Source organism: Amblyraja radiata, chromosome 3 (genome assembly GCF_010909765.2).
Source record: "Amblyraja radiata isolate CabotCenter1 chromosome 3, sAmbRad1.1.pri, whole genome shotgun sequence".
NCBI classification, from domain to species: Eukaryota; Metazoa; Chordata; class Chondrichthyes; order Rajiformes; family Rajidae; genus Amblyraja; species Amblyraja radiata.
The window spans coordinates 38,773,166-38,791,050 of record NC_045958.1 but is presented as its reverse complement, the minus strand read 5'-3'; the positions used below and the strand labels follow the sequence as shown (position 1 = coordinate 38,791,050).

Sequence of the window (17,885 nt, the reverse complement as noted above, 5' to 3'; positions counted from 1 at the left end):
CTCTGCGCCGAGGCGATCCAGGCTCCAGATGTTGTGACCTCACCGGGTGATGGTAAATCCCGCGGCTCAACCGTGCTCTGCGAACGGGCCAGTTCAAACTCCGCGGGTGGTCACTGCCGCCGCCACAGCTCCGAGGCCGAGTCGGGTCTCCACTGCCGCTGCCTCCGCCACAGCTTCGGGGCCGAGTCGGGTCTCCGCTACCGCTGCCACAGCTCCGGGGCCGAGTCGGGTTTCCGTTGCCGCTGCCGCCGCTGCCACAGCTCTGAGGCCGAGTCGGGGCTCCGCTGCCGCTGCCACAGCTCCGGGGCCGAGTCGGGTCTCCACTGCTGCTGCTGCTGCTGCCGCCGCGGCCACAGCTTCGGGGCCGAGTCGGGTCTCCGCTGCTGCTGCCGCCGCCGCCACAGCTTCGGGGCCGAGTCGGGTCTCTGCTGCCGCTGCTGCTGCCGCCGCCACAGCTTCGGGGCCAAGTCAGGTCTCCGCTTCCGCTGCTGCTGCCACAGCTTCGGGGCCGAGTCGGTTCTCTGCTGCCGCTGCCGCCGCCGCCACAGCTCTGAGGCCGAGTCGGGTCTCCGCCGCCACCACAGCTCCGAGGCCGAGTCGGATCTCCGCTGCCGCTTCTGCCGCCACCACAGCTCCGGGGCCGAGTCAGGTCTCCGCTTCCGCCGCCACAGCACCGAGGCCGCCAGCTCCGCCATTAGGCCTCGGCGCAGACGGAGACGGGGAATACGACAGAAAAAAAGTCGCATCCCCTGAAGGAAGAGATCAAAACATGTTTCTCCCACCCCACCCACACATATACACAATTTAATAAAACAAAATTAACTAAAACATGACAAAGGAACAAAAGAAAGAAAAAAAAACCAGACGGACTGCAGGTGGGCCGCAGCTGTTAAGCCAGCGCTGCCAACCTTGCAGCACTCAGTATGTTGTAAGGAATTTCCCCCAGAATGTTGCACTCCAATGAGATTAGCTATTAAAGTGATCTCTTCAGAGTAACTCTGGTGGGAGGTCTTCAGAACTCTGTGCTGAAGGTTTGATTTTATGTTTGTCTGGAGCACATGGTATTCACCCACTTCTTGAGCTTTCAATTTAACAGTGCCGGTGTCGATTACCTGACATGATGCTCTGCCCATAATTAACACTTCCCATCAGAAGTTAGTCATGCACACAACTATATATTCCCAAAGGTTATTTGTGCATCTACTGCATTTGCGGTTCTGGATGTGGTGTCCTTGACATTGGTGAGATGAAATGAGACTAAGCAACTATTTCTTCAAACACTTGCTGAGGCCTGCTGGATCTCCTGGTTGATAACCATTTTAACCATCCCATGCAGATCTCTCTGTCCTGGGCCTCCTCCATTGCCACCTCGGGACTGAGAGGAATACCACCTCGTTTCCCGCTTGGCTAATTTACAATTTAACAGTATGAACATTTGAATTCTCCAATTTTATATATCTAACCCCTCTTCCTCTCTTCCTTGTGCCTTATTTGGATTCATACCCACTTCTTATCTTTCCCCATTCCCTTTCACCTATATTCCTTCCTCTGGCTTCACAATTTGGGTCTCTTCTATCCTTATCTCCTTAACTCGCACTTTTTGTCTTTTCATCTTGGGCTTTTGTCCAACCATATCCCAATCAAAACACCTGTACCCACCTGGCCATATTTTGTCTTGCTCCCACCTCTCTTCCAACTCACGCCCCCCTTCCCAGTCTGAAGAACACAACACAACACAAAAAGGCACCTATACATGTCCTCCAGAGATGCTGGCTGCCCTTTGAGTTACCCAAGCACTTTTTTGTAAACCAGCATCTGCAGTTCCTCGTAGCACTCCTGCGTTCAGCATACCTTGATACACATGATGATAAACCAATAAGCGAGCAAGAGCTGATTGTTATAGCTCAGTCCCAAGTCTCTACTCCACCTCTTTTCAATATTCTTGTAATGGTCCTGTGCTGCATGACCTGTTTAGCATCTCCTAATTCCCTACCTCTAGGAGAATGCCCTAGATGTGCTACTATCTTCAGATATTACAGTTGTAATGAAGTAAAATCTGGAAAACAGAATATTAATGCAGCTTTTTTTTTTAGGACAACGATAAATTGAGGAAAGACTTACTTGAGGCACAAACAGACATAATGTTGCTGCAGAGCGAAGTAGATACCCTGAAAAGTGATAATATGAATCAGAGTTTGAATTTAGAAAGGTAAAAAGAACTATAAATATCTGCTGTACTGATATTTATCTGTTGTGCAACTTTGTGCAAAAATGCTTTAATTTTAATCTAATCTTCTGTTTCCTTTTACTTTTATTGCAGGGATCAAGATGTGGTTCGAGAGTACGTAGAGGATAGAAACAGCCTAACTCGACAAATTGAAATGCTCCAGTAATTATGTTTTTATTTGCTAAATAGTACTTTATTGACATGGTTGACTACTTCGCACCTCTAAAGTCACTAATATTATACCATTTTGTGTTGGGGTTATTATCTTTATCAAATTGTTCTTCTCAGAACTCTTCTTCATTCAGCACAATCTTTTTAATCTCCTTGTTGTCACAACCTTTCATATTTAAAGTTCAATAACTCAATTATAAATGTCACTCTACAGCAATGAGCAAGATGAAATGATCACCAATGCTTTGGCTGCTTTTTATTGCTTGAGTTGGGCAATCCTGGGAGCTCCTTCAGTTTTTCTGTTGCCACTGTTTGTTTCAAGCTGTCATCCTTTAATTGTCATTGAGCTTTATTATATACAATCACCCCTCTAAGAGATAAGAGTTATACATGTAAAAATGACGCTATGGATTATAATATTCAAAAAAGCCACTCGTGGAGTCAAGTCTAGACAATCTACAATTTTACTATTGCGGATTTAAATGTTTTCCCCCATGACTATTAAAGTGCAATTTTGTATGTGGCTGTAAACTACAAGCATTTTATTTGAAATCAAATGCCATTGTTGTGTATTTTAGTCGTATTTTTTGCTCTATCTGCTTTCGTGTATAATGTGAGATGTTTTAATATTTCATATCGTTATTTTTGGTTGTAATGTTTGGTCCTTTTCAAAATGCTTTCATTTTGCTTGTAAAAAAACAGATCAGCTAATCAAAAACTTCACGACAGCAATGATGGCCTACGATCCACTCTTGAAAGCAGTTTAAGCAAGTATAATAGATCTTTGGTGAGTGACCATTTAATGTGTATTATTGGCTTGTTACCTGGATACAAAGCGCATTCTTGTCAACTGAACAGGCTGTCGTTATTTACGTCAAAGATTTATACTTCCAAGCATTGACATGTTGTTTAAAGAGATGAGCAAGCAGCCTGCTTGGATGTTCATCTGCATGCCAGACTCCATAAATTCACAGAATCACAACTGACACTGCAGTACTCTGGAGTACTCTGCTGATTTTGGAGATGTTGGGGCTAAATTGGGCTATGCCAGGAAATGGTTGTAGGCATCACGATGCTTGATTAACCTTGTCGCATTAGCAAGAGGCCAATTTCCTTCATGGCAGCAATTTAAGACAGTCTTTCATACCGTTTAAGAGGGCTGGATACGGTGTACAGTGCCACATATGTAACTCTAGCAGTAATTGCAATGTGCCTCAAGATTCATTGGATTTCATGGGAAAGCAAGCTCCCTGCTTTCAATTCAACATTGGAGACCTTGATGGATGAGGTCCTCCATTTGCAAAGGCCTAAAAGGATCTTTGCAGTATCACGGGTTCATCTACTTGTGGCCATGGTTAATAATCAAACATTTAAATGTCATTCCTTCCCCACAGCATGACTGATGTCTAAAATTCTTGCAAATTAGGGTAGGTTATCTTCATAACGAATACTAGGGTCCTGGGAGTGTTGTGAGCTGATGGATCTAGGAGTACAAATACACAGTTCCTGAAAGTGGCATCACAGGTAACTAGGGTGATGAAGAATGTTTTTGTCCTTCATCAGTCAGGGAATTGAATATAGAAGTTGGGAGGTTATATTACAGTTGAGCAAGATGTTGGTGCACGGAGTACTGTGTTCAGTTGTGGTCACCCTTCAATATGAAAGATGCCATTAGGCAGAGAAGATTTACGAGGATGTTGCCAGGACTCGAGGACCTGAACTATAAGGAGAGGCCGAGTAATCTAGGACGGAGTGCAGGAGGCTGAGGGGTGATTTTGTTGAGGTATATAAAATCGGGAGGGGAATAGATAAGGTGAATGTACAGAGTTTTTTCTAAGGATAGGAATATCAAGAACTGGAATGCATAGGTTTAATTATGGTGAAAGGGGAAAGGAAAGGACATCATTTTCACATTATATGTGGAACATTGCCAAAGGAAATAGTTGATGCAGGTACAATAATATTTAGGAGATATTTGGACAGGTGCATGGATTGGAAAGGTTTGGAGGGATATGGGCTGTTTGCTGTGGGGGTTTTTTTCCCACATCTCAAGATTGTATGAGTTGGTATGCTAATAGGTCTTCTGTAAATTGTCCCAAGCACATAGGTGAGTGGGAAAATGCTGGTGTAGTTGTGGGAATGTGGGGAGAATAAAATGTGTCAGGGTAGGATAAGTGCAAAGTGGTGTTTCATGGTTGGCGCAGACTAAAGGGCCTGTTTTTGTGCGGTATATCTTGCACTCGCCTAACAGCTCGAGGGATAAGGTTACTAATGGAAGTTTCTTGTTGTCCAACCCAATTTCACTAGACCAAGACCACCAAAACTAGTTAACTGCTGGTTTACTGCAGCCAAATTGTCTGCATGTTTTTATCCATTAATTCTGAGGCACTTTGGAGTGTTCTGAGAAAATTCTACAGAAAAGCAGATTTACCGTTATTTCTACCCAGTTTGAAATGCACCTTGTCCCTTGCATGTAATTTTCTACTTTGTATTCTAGCCAACTCTTGCAGCTTTTGATTAAACCATCAGTTTAGTTCCTAAAGTGCTATGAACTTGGATTGCAAATGCACTTGAATTGACAAAGATGCACTTGGGACAATTTCAGCTGTCAGGGAGGAAATAGTTGAACTAAATACTGTAGTGAAGGAATGCTGTAACAAGGCAATGCTAGCTCAATTCTACTTGTAACTGTTTTCTGAGAGTTGGATGCTTTCAGAGGTAACCCGAGTAGTTTCCTATGCAAACACAATTATGTACAAATAATTATGTTTTTTTGTATTGCAGCGAGCTTCAAATTCCTCGCCAGGACCTGTATTCAGAAGTAGTCCGAAACACTGCAGTTGTCATTCTCCTCAGACGTTATATGACGGGTGAGCATCTTTGAATGTCACAATTTTCTTTAAGACCTAGTGGTTTTCAAAAGATGGATGGTCTGAATGAAAGGTATACATCAAGGTTATTGTGGAAAATAGAAGACTACAGTTTAGAAAGTAACATACTGAAATGGATGGAAGATTGGATGGCGAGCAGAAAATGATGTTAGGCATAAGTGGTTGGGCTTCTCGTTGGCAAGTGGCCATGAGAGCCACAGGGTTCAATGCTGGGATGCCATTTTTTACAATTTGTACAAAAGACTTGAATCTCAGGTCAAAAGCTATGATTGCTAAATTTGCTGATGACACAAAGATAGGTAAGAAAGCAAGTGGAGAGAAAGAGGCCTGTGTGGAACTTGGATAGGTTAGGTGAGTAAGCAAGCATCTGGCAATTTAATATACTGTGGAGGAAAATGTGATCTCTCCATTTTGACAAGAAAACTGACATGAAGCATGTAACATAAATAGAGCATGGAATAGTATAGCACAAGAACAGGCTCTTTGGCCCACAATGACTCTTCTGAACATTATGTTAAGACCAGTTCTTATCTACCTGCATATAGTCCATATTCCTCCATTCCCTGTACAGCCATGTGCCTATCTAAAAGTCTCTTAAATGCCACTATTGTATCTGCCTCCATCATCTCACATGACAGCGCTTTTTCCAGGCACTTGTCACCATCTATTTAAAAATAAACTTATCTCATCTGTGTATTCTAGTGTATGATTCACAAAAGGCTGGTATGTGGACAGTTGGAAAATTGGAAAAAAATCATGATATTGTCAACTATTGCACTGGGAACTGAGGGAGCTGAGTTCAAAGCGAAGTATTTAATGTATAAGGACATTAATAACACTGCATCTGCAATACTGTATACAATATTATTCTCCATTTTGGAAAGGATAGAAGGTGTTGGAAACAATTCAAAGAACATATAAAACAATGAATACACAAAACAATGTACATGGAGAAAAATTGCAGGTTTATAAGGAAAAATGGGGAAGTGTTGCTACAGTAAAATACCGATAACGCACAAACTCATAGTAAGGAAATCCTAATCATTTCAGGGCACCATAATGTTTGGGACACATGGCTTCAGGTGTTTGTAATTGCTCAGGTGTGTTAATTGTCTCCTTAATGCAGGTATAAGAGCGCTCTCAGCACCTAGTCTTTCCTTCAGTCTTTCCATCGACTTTGGAAACTTTTATTGCTGTTTATCAACATGAGGATCAAAGTTATGTTGATGAAAGTCAAAGGAGCCATTGTGAGACTGAGAAACAAGAATAAAACTGAGAGACTTCAAACCTTAGGCTTACCAACTGTTTGGGACATCTTTTTCACACAGAGTTGTGAGTGTGGAATTCTCTGCCTCAGAGATCGGTGGAGGCCGGTTCTCCGGATACTTTCAAGAGAGAGCTAGATAGGGCTCTTAAAGAAAGCGGAGTCAGGAGATATGGGGAGAAGGCAGGAACGAGGTACTGATTGGGGATGAACAGCCATGATCACATTGAATGGCGGTGCTGGCTCGAAGGGCCGAATGGCCTACTCGTGCACCTATAGTCTATTAAGATGAAAGAGAGCATTGGTGAGCTGACTAATCGCAAAGGGACTGGCAGGCCAAGGAAGACCTACACAGCTGATGACAGAAGAATTCATTATAGAGAGAATTTATTATAAAGAAAAATCCTCAAACCTGTCTGACAGATCAGAAACACTCTTCAGGAGTCGGGTGTGGATTTATCAACGACCACTGTCCACAGAAGACTTCATGAACAGAAATACAGAGGCTACACTGCAAGATGTAAACCACTGGTTAAGCCCCTGTCCCATTTTCACGACCTAATTGGCGACCTCTGCCAAGTTTGCCCTTGACTCATACTCGCAGCATGGTCACGGCAAGGTTGTAGGAGGTCTTCGTAACTCTTCTTCATGCTCGTGAGTGGTTGCCGCATACTTGTGGCCTCAAGTAGGTTGCGGCGTTTAATTTCCAGCCTAATAAATGTCCACAAGTCAAAAAAGGTCGCCATAGAAAAAAATCGATACTTTTTACTCGTAGGTAGGTCGTAGTATGTCATGATACTAGTCGTAGGTGGTTGAAGGTAATAGCTCCGGGGTGAAAAAAAGGTCAGTAGAAAAAAAAGGAAATTTAAACAGCAGAACGTCATCTCTGTCACTCCAGGGGCATGTTCATTCATAGCTGGAGAGTTTTTTGGAGAGGCACCAAGAAGGCAGCAGCGCAGGGGGAGGGCTCCCTCAAAAAAACCTGCCATGCAGGTGTTGCCCACCCAGGAGGAGGAGTGGCAGGAGGTGATGCCACAGGAGGTGATAGTGCAGGAGGAGGTAGCCCTGCATGAGAGACCCCTGGAGGGGGAGACCAGGGTGGTAGTATATGTCTCCACCACCACCACCCCATCCTTCACTGCCTCATTTGAAGGCAGCAAACATAGAAACATAGAAATTAGGTGCAGGAGTAGGCCATTCGGCCCTTCGAGCCTGCACCGCCATTCAATATGATCATGGCTGATCATCCAACTCAGTATCCCGTACCTGCCTTCTCTCCATACCCTCTGATCCCCTTAGCCACAAGGGCCACATCTAACTCCCTCTTAAATATAGCCAATGAACTGGCCTCGACTACCCTCTGTGGCAGGGAGTTCCAGAGATTCACCACTCTCTGTGTGAAAAAAGTTCTTCTCATCTCGGTTTTAAAGGATTTCCCCCTTATCCTTAAGCTGTGACCCCTTGTCCTGGACTTCCCCAACATCGGGAGCAATCTTCCTGCATCTAGCCTGTCCAACCCCTTAAGAATTTTGTAAGTTTCTATAAGATCCCCTCTCAATCTCCTAAATTCTAGAGAGTATAAACCAAGTCTATCCAGTCTTTCTTCATAAGACAGTCCTGACATCCCAGGAATCAGTCTGGTGAACCTTCTCTGCACTCCCTCTATGGCAATAATGTCCTTCCTCAGATTTGGAGACCAAAACTGTACGCAATACTCCAGGTGTGGTCTCACCAAGACCCTGTACAACTGCAGTAGAACCTCCCTGCTCCTATACTCAAATCCTTTTGCTATGAAAGCTAACATACCATTCGCTTTCTTCACTGCCTGCTGCAGCTGCATGCCCACTTTCAATGACTGGTGTACCATGACACCCAGGTCTCGCTGCATCTCCCCCTTTCCTAGTCGGCCACCATTTAGATAATAGTCTGCTTTCCTGTTTTTGCCACCAAAATGGATAACCTCACATTTATCCATATTATACTGCATCTGCCAAACATTTGCCCACTCACCCAGCCTATCCAAGTCACCCTGCAGTCTCCTAGCATCCTCCTCACAGCTAACACTGCCCCCCAGCTTAGTGTCATCCGCGAACTTGGAGATATTGCCTTCAATTCCCTCATCCGGATCATTAATATATATTGTAAATAGCTGGGGTCCCAGCACTGAGCCTTGCGGTACCCCACTAGTCACTGCCTGCCATTGTGAAAAGGACCCGTTTACTCCTACTCTTTGCTTCCTGTTTGCCAGCCAGTTCTCTATCCACATCAATACTGAACCCCCAATGCCGTGTGCTTTAAGTTTGTAAACTAATCTCTTATGTGGGACCTTGTCGAAAGCCTTCTGGAAGTCCAGATACACCACATCCACTGGTTCTCCCCTATCCACGCTACTAGTTACATCCTCGAAAAATTCTATAAGATTCGTCAGACATGATTTACCTTTTGTAAATCCATGCTGACTTTGTCCAATGATTTCACCACTTTCCAAATGTGCTGCTATCCCATCTTTAATAACTGACTCTAGCAGTTTCCCCACTACCGATGTTAGACTAACTGGTCTGTAATTCCCCGTTTTCTCTCCCCCTCCCTTCTTAAAAAGTGGGGTTACGTTTGCTACCCGCCAATCCTCAGGAACTACTCCAGAATCTAAAGAGTTTTGAAAGATTATTACTAATGCATCCACTATTTCTGGAGCTACTTCCTTAAGTACTCTGGGATGCAGCCTATCTGGCCCTGGGGATTTATCGGCCTTTAATCCATTTAATTTACCCAACACCACTTCCCGGCTAACCTGGATTTCACTCAATTCCTCCAACTCCTTTGACCCGGGTCCCCTGCTATTTCCGGCAGATTATTTATGTCTTCCTTAGTGAAGACGGAACCAAAGTAGTTATTCAATTGGTCCGCCATAGCCTTGTTCCCCATGATCAACTCACCCGTTTCTGACTGCAAGGGACCTACATTTGTTTTAACTAATCTCTTTCTTTTCACATATCTATAAAAACTTTTGCAGTCAGTTTTTATGTTCCCTGCCAGTTTTCTTTCATAATCTATTTTTCCTTTCCTAATTAAACCCTTTGTCCTCCTCTGCTGGTCTCTGAATTTCTCCCAGTATGCTGCTTTTTCTGGCTAATTTGTACGCATCATCCTTCGCTTTGATACTATCCCTGATTTCCCTTGTTATCCACGGATGCACTACCTTCCCTGATTTATTATTTTGCCAAACTGGGATGAACAATTTTTGTAGTTCATCCATGCAGTCTTTAAATGTCTTCTATTGCATATCCACCGTCAACCCTTTTAGAATTAATTGCCAGTCAATCTTGGCCAATTCACGTCTCATACCCTCAAAGTTACCTTTCTTTAAGTTCAGAACCATTGTTTCTGAATTAACAATGTCACTCTCCATCCTAATGAAGAACTCAACCATATTATGGTCACTCTTGCCCAAGGGGGCACGTACAACAAGACTACTAACTAACCCTTCCTCATTACTCAATACCCAGTCTAAAATAGCCTGCTCTCTCGTTGGTTCCTCTACATGTTGATTTAGATCACTATCCCGCATACATTCCAAAAAATCCTCTTCCTCAGCACCCCTGCCAATTTGATTCACCCAATCTATATGTAGATTGAAGTCACCCATTATAACGGTTTTGCCTTTGTCGCACGCATTTCTAATTTCCTGTTTGATACCATCTCCAACTTCACTACTACTGTTAGGTGGCCTGTACACAACACCCACCAGCGTTTTCTGCCCCTTAGTGTTTCGCAGCTCTACCCATACCGATTCCACATCCTGCAAACTAATGTCCTTCCTTTCCATTGCGTTAATCTCCTCTCTAATCAGCAACGCTACCCCACCTCCTTTTCCTTTCTCTCTATCCCTCTTGAATATTGAATATCCCTGGATGTTCAGCTCAAAGCAGCCCTTTCTCCAGTGTGTGACACAGCTTCAGAGGCAGATGCCCCACTGATGGTGAGGGGAGGGCTGGAGGAAGGTTATGCCCTACACCTTCACCAGGCAGCAGGAGGGGGGCCTTGAGGAATGGTTCCAGCAGAATGCCATCCTGTACGAAAAGGAAAATGAGGGGCACAGGGCCAAGAATGGCATGCTTGCCATCCACTGCCCCTCATGTGTGCTTAAAGTTCCATCTTTTGTCAAAGCCCAGCGCCACTCTCTGCCAGTCATCTGGTGTACTGGGACAGTCCACCACAGCATCCCCATTCACCCATTGAGACTCTTCGTGTGCTTCCTCTTCACCCTTGCTCTTTCCCTTCTGCCTTTCTTAAAAGGCTGCTGCAGCAAAAGGGCTACTGCAAACAGCAGTAGTTGTATTTTTACTAACATCCTCCTAACTAGTTCCTTCCTTGCTTGCATTGTTCACAATGATTTGCCAGAGACCAACGAAGCCAGATTTCAACATAGTCGAAGGAGGTCTTCTTCATAGTCGAGGGAGGTCTTCAACATAGTCATAGGAGGTCTTCAACATAGTCATGGAAGGTCGTGGGAGGTCGTACACATAGTTGAGGAAGGTCATAGGGGGTCGTAGGTCCACGACCTGGATTTTTAAAAAAATCGTTTAAGGTCGCCAGAAGTCGCGGTGGAGGTCTTCTAAGTGGGACAGGCCCTTTAGCCACATAAATAGGATGGCCAGGTTACAATTGGCCAAGAAATACTTAAAAGAGCAACCACAGTTCTGCAAAAAGGTCTTGTGGACAGATGAGATGAATATTAAATTATATCAGAGTGATAGCAAGAGCAAAGTATGGTGTAGAGAAGGAACTGCCCAAGATCCAAAGCGTACCACCTCATCTGTGAAACACGATGGTGGGGGTGTTATGTCCTGGGCATGTATGGCTGCTGAAGGTACTAACGCACTTATCTTCATTGATGATACAACTGCTGATGGTAGTAGCATAATGAATTCTGAAGTGTATGTCACATTCTATTTGCTCCAGTTCAAACAAATGCCTCAAAACTCATTGGCCGGCTGTTCATTCTAGAGCAAGAAAATGATCCCAAACATTCTACTAAAGCAACAAAGGAGTTTTTCAAAGCTAAAAAATGGTAAATTCTTGAGTGGCCAAGTCAATCACCCGATCTGAACCCAATTGAGCATGCTTTTCATATGCTGAAGAGAAAACTGAAGGGGACTAGCCCCCAAAACAAGCATAAGCTAAAGATGGCTGCAATACAGGCCTGGCAGAGCATCACTAGAGAAGACACCCAGCAACTGGTGATGTCCATGAATCGCAGACTTCAAGCAGTCATTGCATGCAAAGGATCTGCGACAAAATTCTAAACTTGACTACTTTCATTTCCATTACATTGCTGTGTCCCAAACATTATAGTGCCCTGAAATGGAGGGACTATGTATAAACACTGCTGTAATTTCTACATGATATCCAAGATATCCTGAAATGGGAGGGAGAGGAGCCCAAGGTCGTGGTACATATAGGTACCAATGACATAGGTAGAAAAAGAGAAGAGGTCCTGAAAGGAGAATTTAGGGAGTTAGGAGGAGAGTTAAAGAGAAGGACCGCAAAGGTAACAATCTCGGGATTACTGCCTGTGCCACGCGACAGTGAGAGTAGGAATGGAGCGAGGTGGAGGATAAATGTGTGGCTGAAGGACTGGTGCAGAGGGCTGGGATTCAAGTTTCTGGATCATTGGGACCTCTTTTGTGGAAGTTGCGACCTGTACAAAAAGGATGGGTTGCACTTGGGGGACCGAGGGGGACCAATATCCTGGTGGGGAGATTTGCAAAGACTGCTGGGGAGACTTTAAACTAGAACGGTTGGGGGGAGGGACTCAAATAGAGAAAGCTAGTAGACAGTGTGTGAGGCAGGAGGCAGAGAAGGAAAGCACTCAGACCCAACATGTAGGGGGAAAGAAGAAAACAATAATAAACCGAGAATAAGAGGCGCTGGGGTTCTTAAATGTGTGAGCAGAGAGACAGAGGGGTGTAAAATGGGGGTAGAAGCAATAGGTAGCAGGGTGAAAAGTAAAAGTGGCAGGCAGACATATCCAGGGCAAAAATCAAAAAGGGCCACTTTTCAACATAATTGTATAAGGGGTAAGAGCGTTGTAAAAACAAGCCTGAAGACTTTGTGTCTCAATGTAAGGAGCATTCATAATAAGGTGGATGAGTTGAATGTGCAGATAGCTATTAATGATTATGATATAGTTGGGATCACAGAGACATGGCTCCAGGGTGACCAAGGCTGGGAGTTGAACATCCAGGGATATTCAATATTCAGGAGGGATAGACAGAAAGGAAAAGGAGGTGGGGTAGCGTTGCTGGTTAGAGAGGAGATTAACACAATGGAAAGGAAGGACATTAGCTTGGAGGATGTGGAATTGATATGGGTAGAGCTGCGAAACACTAAGGGGCAGAAAACGCTAGTGGGTGTTGTGTACAGGCCACCTAACAGTAGTAGTGAAGTTGGGGATGGCATCAAACATGAAATTAGCAATGCGTGCAACAAAGGTAAAACAGTTATAATGGGTGACTTCAATCTACATATAGATTGGGTGAATCAAATTGGCAGGGGTGCTGAGGAAGAGGATTTCTTGGAATGTATGCGGAATAGTTTTCTAAACCAACATGTAGAGGAACCAATGAGAGAGCAGGCTATTCTAGACTGGGTATTGAGTAATGAGGAAGGGTTAGTTAGCAGTCTTGTTGTGCGTGCCCCCTTGGGCAAGAGTGACCATAATATGGTTGAGTTCTTCATTAGGATGGAGAGTGACATTGTTAATTCAGAAACAAGGGTTCTGAACTTAAAGAAAGGTAACTTTGAGGGTATGAGACGTGAATTGGCCAAGATTGACTGGCAATTAATTCTTAAAGGGTTGATGGTGGATATGCAATGGAAGGCATTTAAAGACTGCATGGATGAAATACAAAATTTGTTCATCCCAGTTTGGCAAAAGAATAAATCAGGGAAGGTAGTGCATCCGCGGATAACAAGGGAAATCAGGGATAGTATCAAAGCAAAAGATGAAGCGTACAAATTAACCAGAAAAAGCAGCCTACCAGAGGACTGGGAGAAATTCAGAGACCAGCAGAGGAGGACAAAGGGCTTAATTAGGAAAGGGACAATAGATTATGAAAGAAAACTGGCAGGAAACATAAAAACTGACTGCAAATTTTTTTATAGATATGTGAAGAGAAAGAGATAAGTTAAAACAAATATAGGTCCCTTGCAGTCAGAAACGGGTGAATTGATCATGGGGAGCAAGGATATGGCGGACCAATTGAATAACTACTTTTGTTTCGTCTTCACTAAGGAAGACATAAATAATCTGCCGGAAATAGCAGGGGACCACGGGTCAAAGGAGATGGAGGAACTGAGTGAAATACAGGTTAGTCGGGAAGTGGTGTTGGGTAAATTGAATGGATTAAAGGACGATAAATCCTCAGGGCCAGATAGGCTGCATCCCAGAGTACTTAAGGAAGTAGCTCCAGAAATAGTGGATGCATTAGTGATAATTTTTCAAAACTCTTTAGATTCTGGAGTAGTTCCTGAGGATTGGAGGGTAGCTAATGTAACCACACTTTTTAAAAAGGGAGGGAGAGAGAAAACGGGGAATTATAGACCAGTTAGTCTAACATCGGTAGTGGGGAAACTGCTAGAGTCAGTTATTAAAGATGGGATAGCAGCACATTTGGAAAGTGGTGAAATCATTGGACAAAGTCAGCATGGATTTACGAAAGGTAAATCATGTCTGACGAATCTTATAGAATTTTTTGAGGATGTAACTAGTAGAGTGGATAGGGGAGAACCAGTGGATGTGTTATATCTGGACTTTCAGAAGGCTTTCGACAAGGTCCCACATAAGAGATTAGTATACAAACTTAAAGCACACGGTATTGAGGGTTCAGTATTGATGTGGATAGAGAACTGGCTAGCAAACAGGAAGCAAAGAGTAGGAGTAAACGGGTCCTTTTCACAATGGCAGGCAGTGACTAGTGGGTTACCGCAAGGCTCAGTGCTGGGACCCCAGCTATTTATAATGTATATTAATGATTTGGACGAGGGAATGGAATGCAACATCTCCAAGTTTGCGGATGACACTAAGCTGAGGGGCAGTGTTAGCTGTGAGGAGGATGCTCGGAGTCTGCAAGGTGACTTGGATAGGTTGGGTGAGTGGGCAAATGTATGGCAGATGCAGTATAATGTGGAAAAATGTGAGGTTATCCACTTTGGTGGCAAAAACAGGAAAGCAGACTTTTATCTAAATGGTGGCCGATTAAGAAAATGGGAGATGCAACGAGACCTGTGTGTCATGGTACTCCAGTCATTGAAAGTAGGCATGCAGGTGCAGCAGGCAGTGAAGAAAGCGAATGGTATGTTAGCATTCATAACAAAAGGATTTGAGTATAGGAGCAGGGAGGTTCTACTGCAGTTGTACAGGGTCTTGGTGAGACCACACCTGGAGTATTGTGTACAGTTTTGGTCTCCAAATCTGAGGAAGGACATTATTGCCATAGAGGGAGTGCAGAGTAGGTTCACCAGACTGATTCCTAGGATGTCAGGACTTTCATATGAAGAAAGACTGGATAGACTCGGCTTGTACTTGCTAGAATTTAGGAGATTGAGGGGGGATTTTATAGAAACTTACAAAATTCTTAAGGAGTTGGACAGGCTAGATGCAGGAAGATTGTTCCCGATGTTGGGGAAGTCCTGGACAAGGGGTCACAGCTTAAGGATAGAGGGGAAATCCTTTAAGACAGAGATGAGAAAAACATTTTTCACGCAGAGAGTGGTGAATCTCTGGAACTCTGCCACAGAAGGTAGTTGAGGCCAGTTCATTGGCTATATTTAAGAGGGAGTTAGATGTGGCCGTTGTGGCTAAAGGGATCAGGGGGTATGGAGAGAAGGCAGGTACGGGATACTGAGTTGGATGATCAGCCATGATCATTTTGAATGGCGGTGCAGGCTCGAAGGGCCGAACGGCCTACTCCTGCACCTATTTTCTATGTATCTATGATGAAACCAAAATGTATAAAAATGGCCTTTATTAAAATCTGACAATGTGCAGTATAACCACTTGTGATTTTTTTTTTTTCTCTATTACAAATCTCAAATTGTGGAGTACAGAGGCAAATAAATAAATGATGGGTCTTTGTCTCAAACATTATGGAGGGCACTGTGTCATATGCTCCTACAATACAGTGTAGCCTTGAGCAAATGTTTTTTAATTTGTCCAACCCCGAACCATTAATAATGGAAGCACTTATCTTTTTAGATTTCCCCCACTCCCTCTCAATGCAACCCCTCAAAAAAACTGACAGTCGCCCAGTTATTGCAAGTAAATTACCTCAAATATGGACATTTTTAGTGTAGTTCTTATACGCAGATGGCTTGTTTGTATTTTTCTGCAGGTTGGATAGTGCTAGGGATCAGTTCATGGTCAATTGGAGCTTGTCTTTATTGCCTTGCGTTGGTTGTGCTGTTAATAATGCCAAGTGTGCATTGGGCATTGATACAGACTGCGGCGTGTACTCCACCCCACTTCCTGAAGTTCACGACCAGCTCTTTCATTGTACTGACATTGAGGGAGAGATTGTCTTGGTACAATGCTACTGAACTCTCTCTCCCTCTCTCCTTCTTGTACTCCACCTTCATCGTTTTGAGATCAGGCCAGATGGTGTCATCTGCAAACTTGTAAATGGAGTTGGAGCAGAATTTGGCCACCCAGTTGTGAATCTATAGGAAGTATAGTAAGGGACTGAGAATGCAGCCATACAGGGAACCTGGCCTGACTTAAATATCCCATGATTTCACTGAGTAGTGGACTTCACAATTCATCCAGTTGAAGAACACTCAGACTGACCTCTTTGACACGCGAAACCAGTGATGCCTGCGTGACAGTGGAGTACTTATTTAGATTGATTTAAAATTATAAAATGGTTAGCACTTATAATCTGGGAGAGTTGAGTGTGTGAAGAGTTGTGACCAGCAAATTTTGAGATTTGCAGAAATGGCATTTTGTGATGGAAATTTTTCTAAATTTAATGGCCTGACAGCCTCAAACATTATATAACATTAATTAGAATATTCAAATATTTTATCAGGAAGTCCTACCAGAGTTGGATATTAAAATAAATCATATATTTTTGCTTTGTTCAGGTAGATATTTATTTATCTCCTAGTAATTCAACACTTTGGGACCAAATTTCCAGAAGGATATCCCATCAAGTATTTAGCTCAGACTTATGTTGTGGGTTAGTTTTTTTTAAATGGAGCCGCTGAGGAGAGACATTCTATGATTCATTCTGCAAGAGACTTTAAAGGATCACATTCCATCATCTTTAAACTTCACCGACACTGCCAATCTACCAAATTTGTTTGTTATATTTTGATAGATCCACATCCTCTTACCCAGGTGAAGACTACGAGTCTCTAGCTGCATGTGACCCCATGCGCAGAATCAGCTGTGAAGTTGAGAGCTTAACTGAGAGCTGTTTTGATAGTGGGATGTCCACATTGAGAGATTCAAATGAATATGATTCGGAAGCTGAATCCAAGCATCAAATACATTTTGAAAAGTCACAATGTACTCGAGATGCCTCTGAATGTGATGCCTCTGACACAGATGTAAGTACCCATATGTGATTGATTGTTTATGAGCAATCTTTGGAATGCCGTAGAACAGCACAGGAACAGGTCCTTTGGCCAACAATATCTGTACCGAGCTTGACTCCAAGGCCAAACCTTGTCTGCCCGCGAGTAATCCCATCTCTCGTTTGTCATATCCCTGTACTTATCCATAAATGTCTTAAATGTCTACCTCCACCACTGTTCCCAGAAATGCATTCTAGGCACTTGCTGACCACTGTATATTAGAAACAACTTGACCTGTATATCTAATTTTAAACGTTGTCCCTTTCGCCTGATGGATATTTCCATCCTGGGAAATAGGTTCTGTTTGTCTACAGTGTCTAAACCTCTCATAACTTTATTTACTTCTATCAGGGCTCTTTCTCAAAAAACAGAGGTCCCAGCAGAACTCCACTGGTCACAGACCTCCAGCCTGAATGTTATCCCTCCACCACAACACTCAGTTTTCTATTAGTAAGCCAGTTCAGAATCCATACAATCAAGTCACTATTAATCACGTTCATCTAACCATATAATAACCATATAACAATTACAGCACGGAAACAGGCCATCTCGGCCCTACAAGTCCATGCCGAACAACTTTTTTCCCTTAGTCCCACCTGCCTGCACTCATACCATAACCCTCCATTCCCTTCTCATCCATATGCCTATCCAATTTATTTTTAAATGATACCAACGAACCTGCCTCCACCACTTC

At 43.5% G+C, this 17,885-nt stretch overlaps 1 protein-coding gene across 1 annotated transcript in view; it reads left to right on the top strand.

The window, feature by feature from the left end:
• The window catches only part of rasef (RAS and EF-hand domain containing), a 63,008-nt gene that overhangs the window by 32,157 nt on the left and 12,966 nt on the right, over positions 1 to 17,885 (top strand). The window contains exons 6-10 of the mRNA XM_033017624.1: positions 2,094 to 2,209; positions 2,321 to 2,389; positions 3,101 to 3,185; positions 5,183 to 5,268; positions 16,933 to 17,164. Of these exons, the coding sequence (XP_032873515.1) occupies positions 2,094 to 2,209; positions 2,321 to 2,389; positions 3,101 to 3,185; positions 5,183 to 5,268; positions 16,933 to 17,164 (588 nt within the window). The remainder of the gene's footprint in view (positions 1 to 2,093; positions 2,210 to 2,320; positions 2,390 to 3,100; positions 3,186 to 5,182; positions 5,269 to 16,932; positions 17,165 to 17,885) is intronic.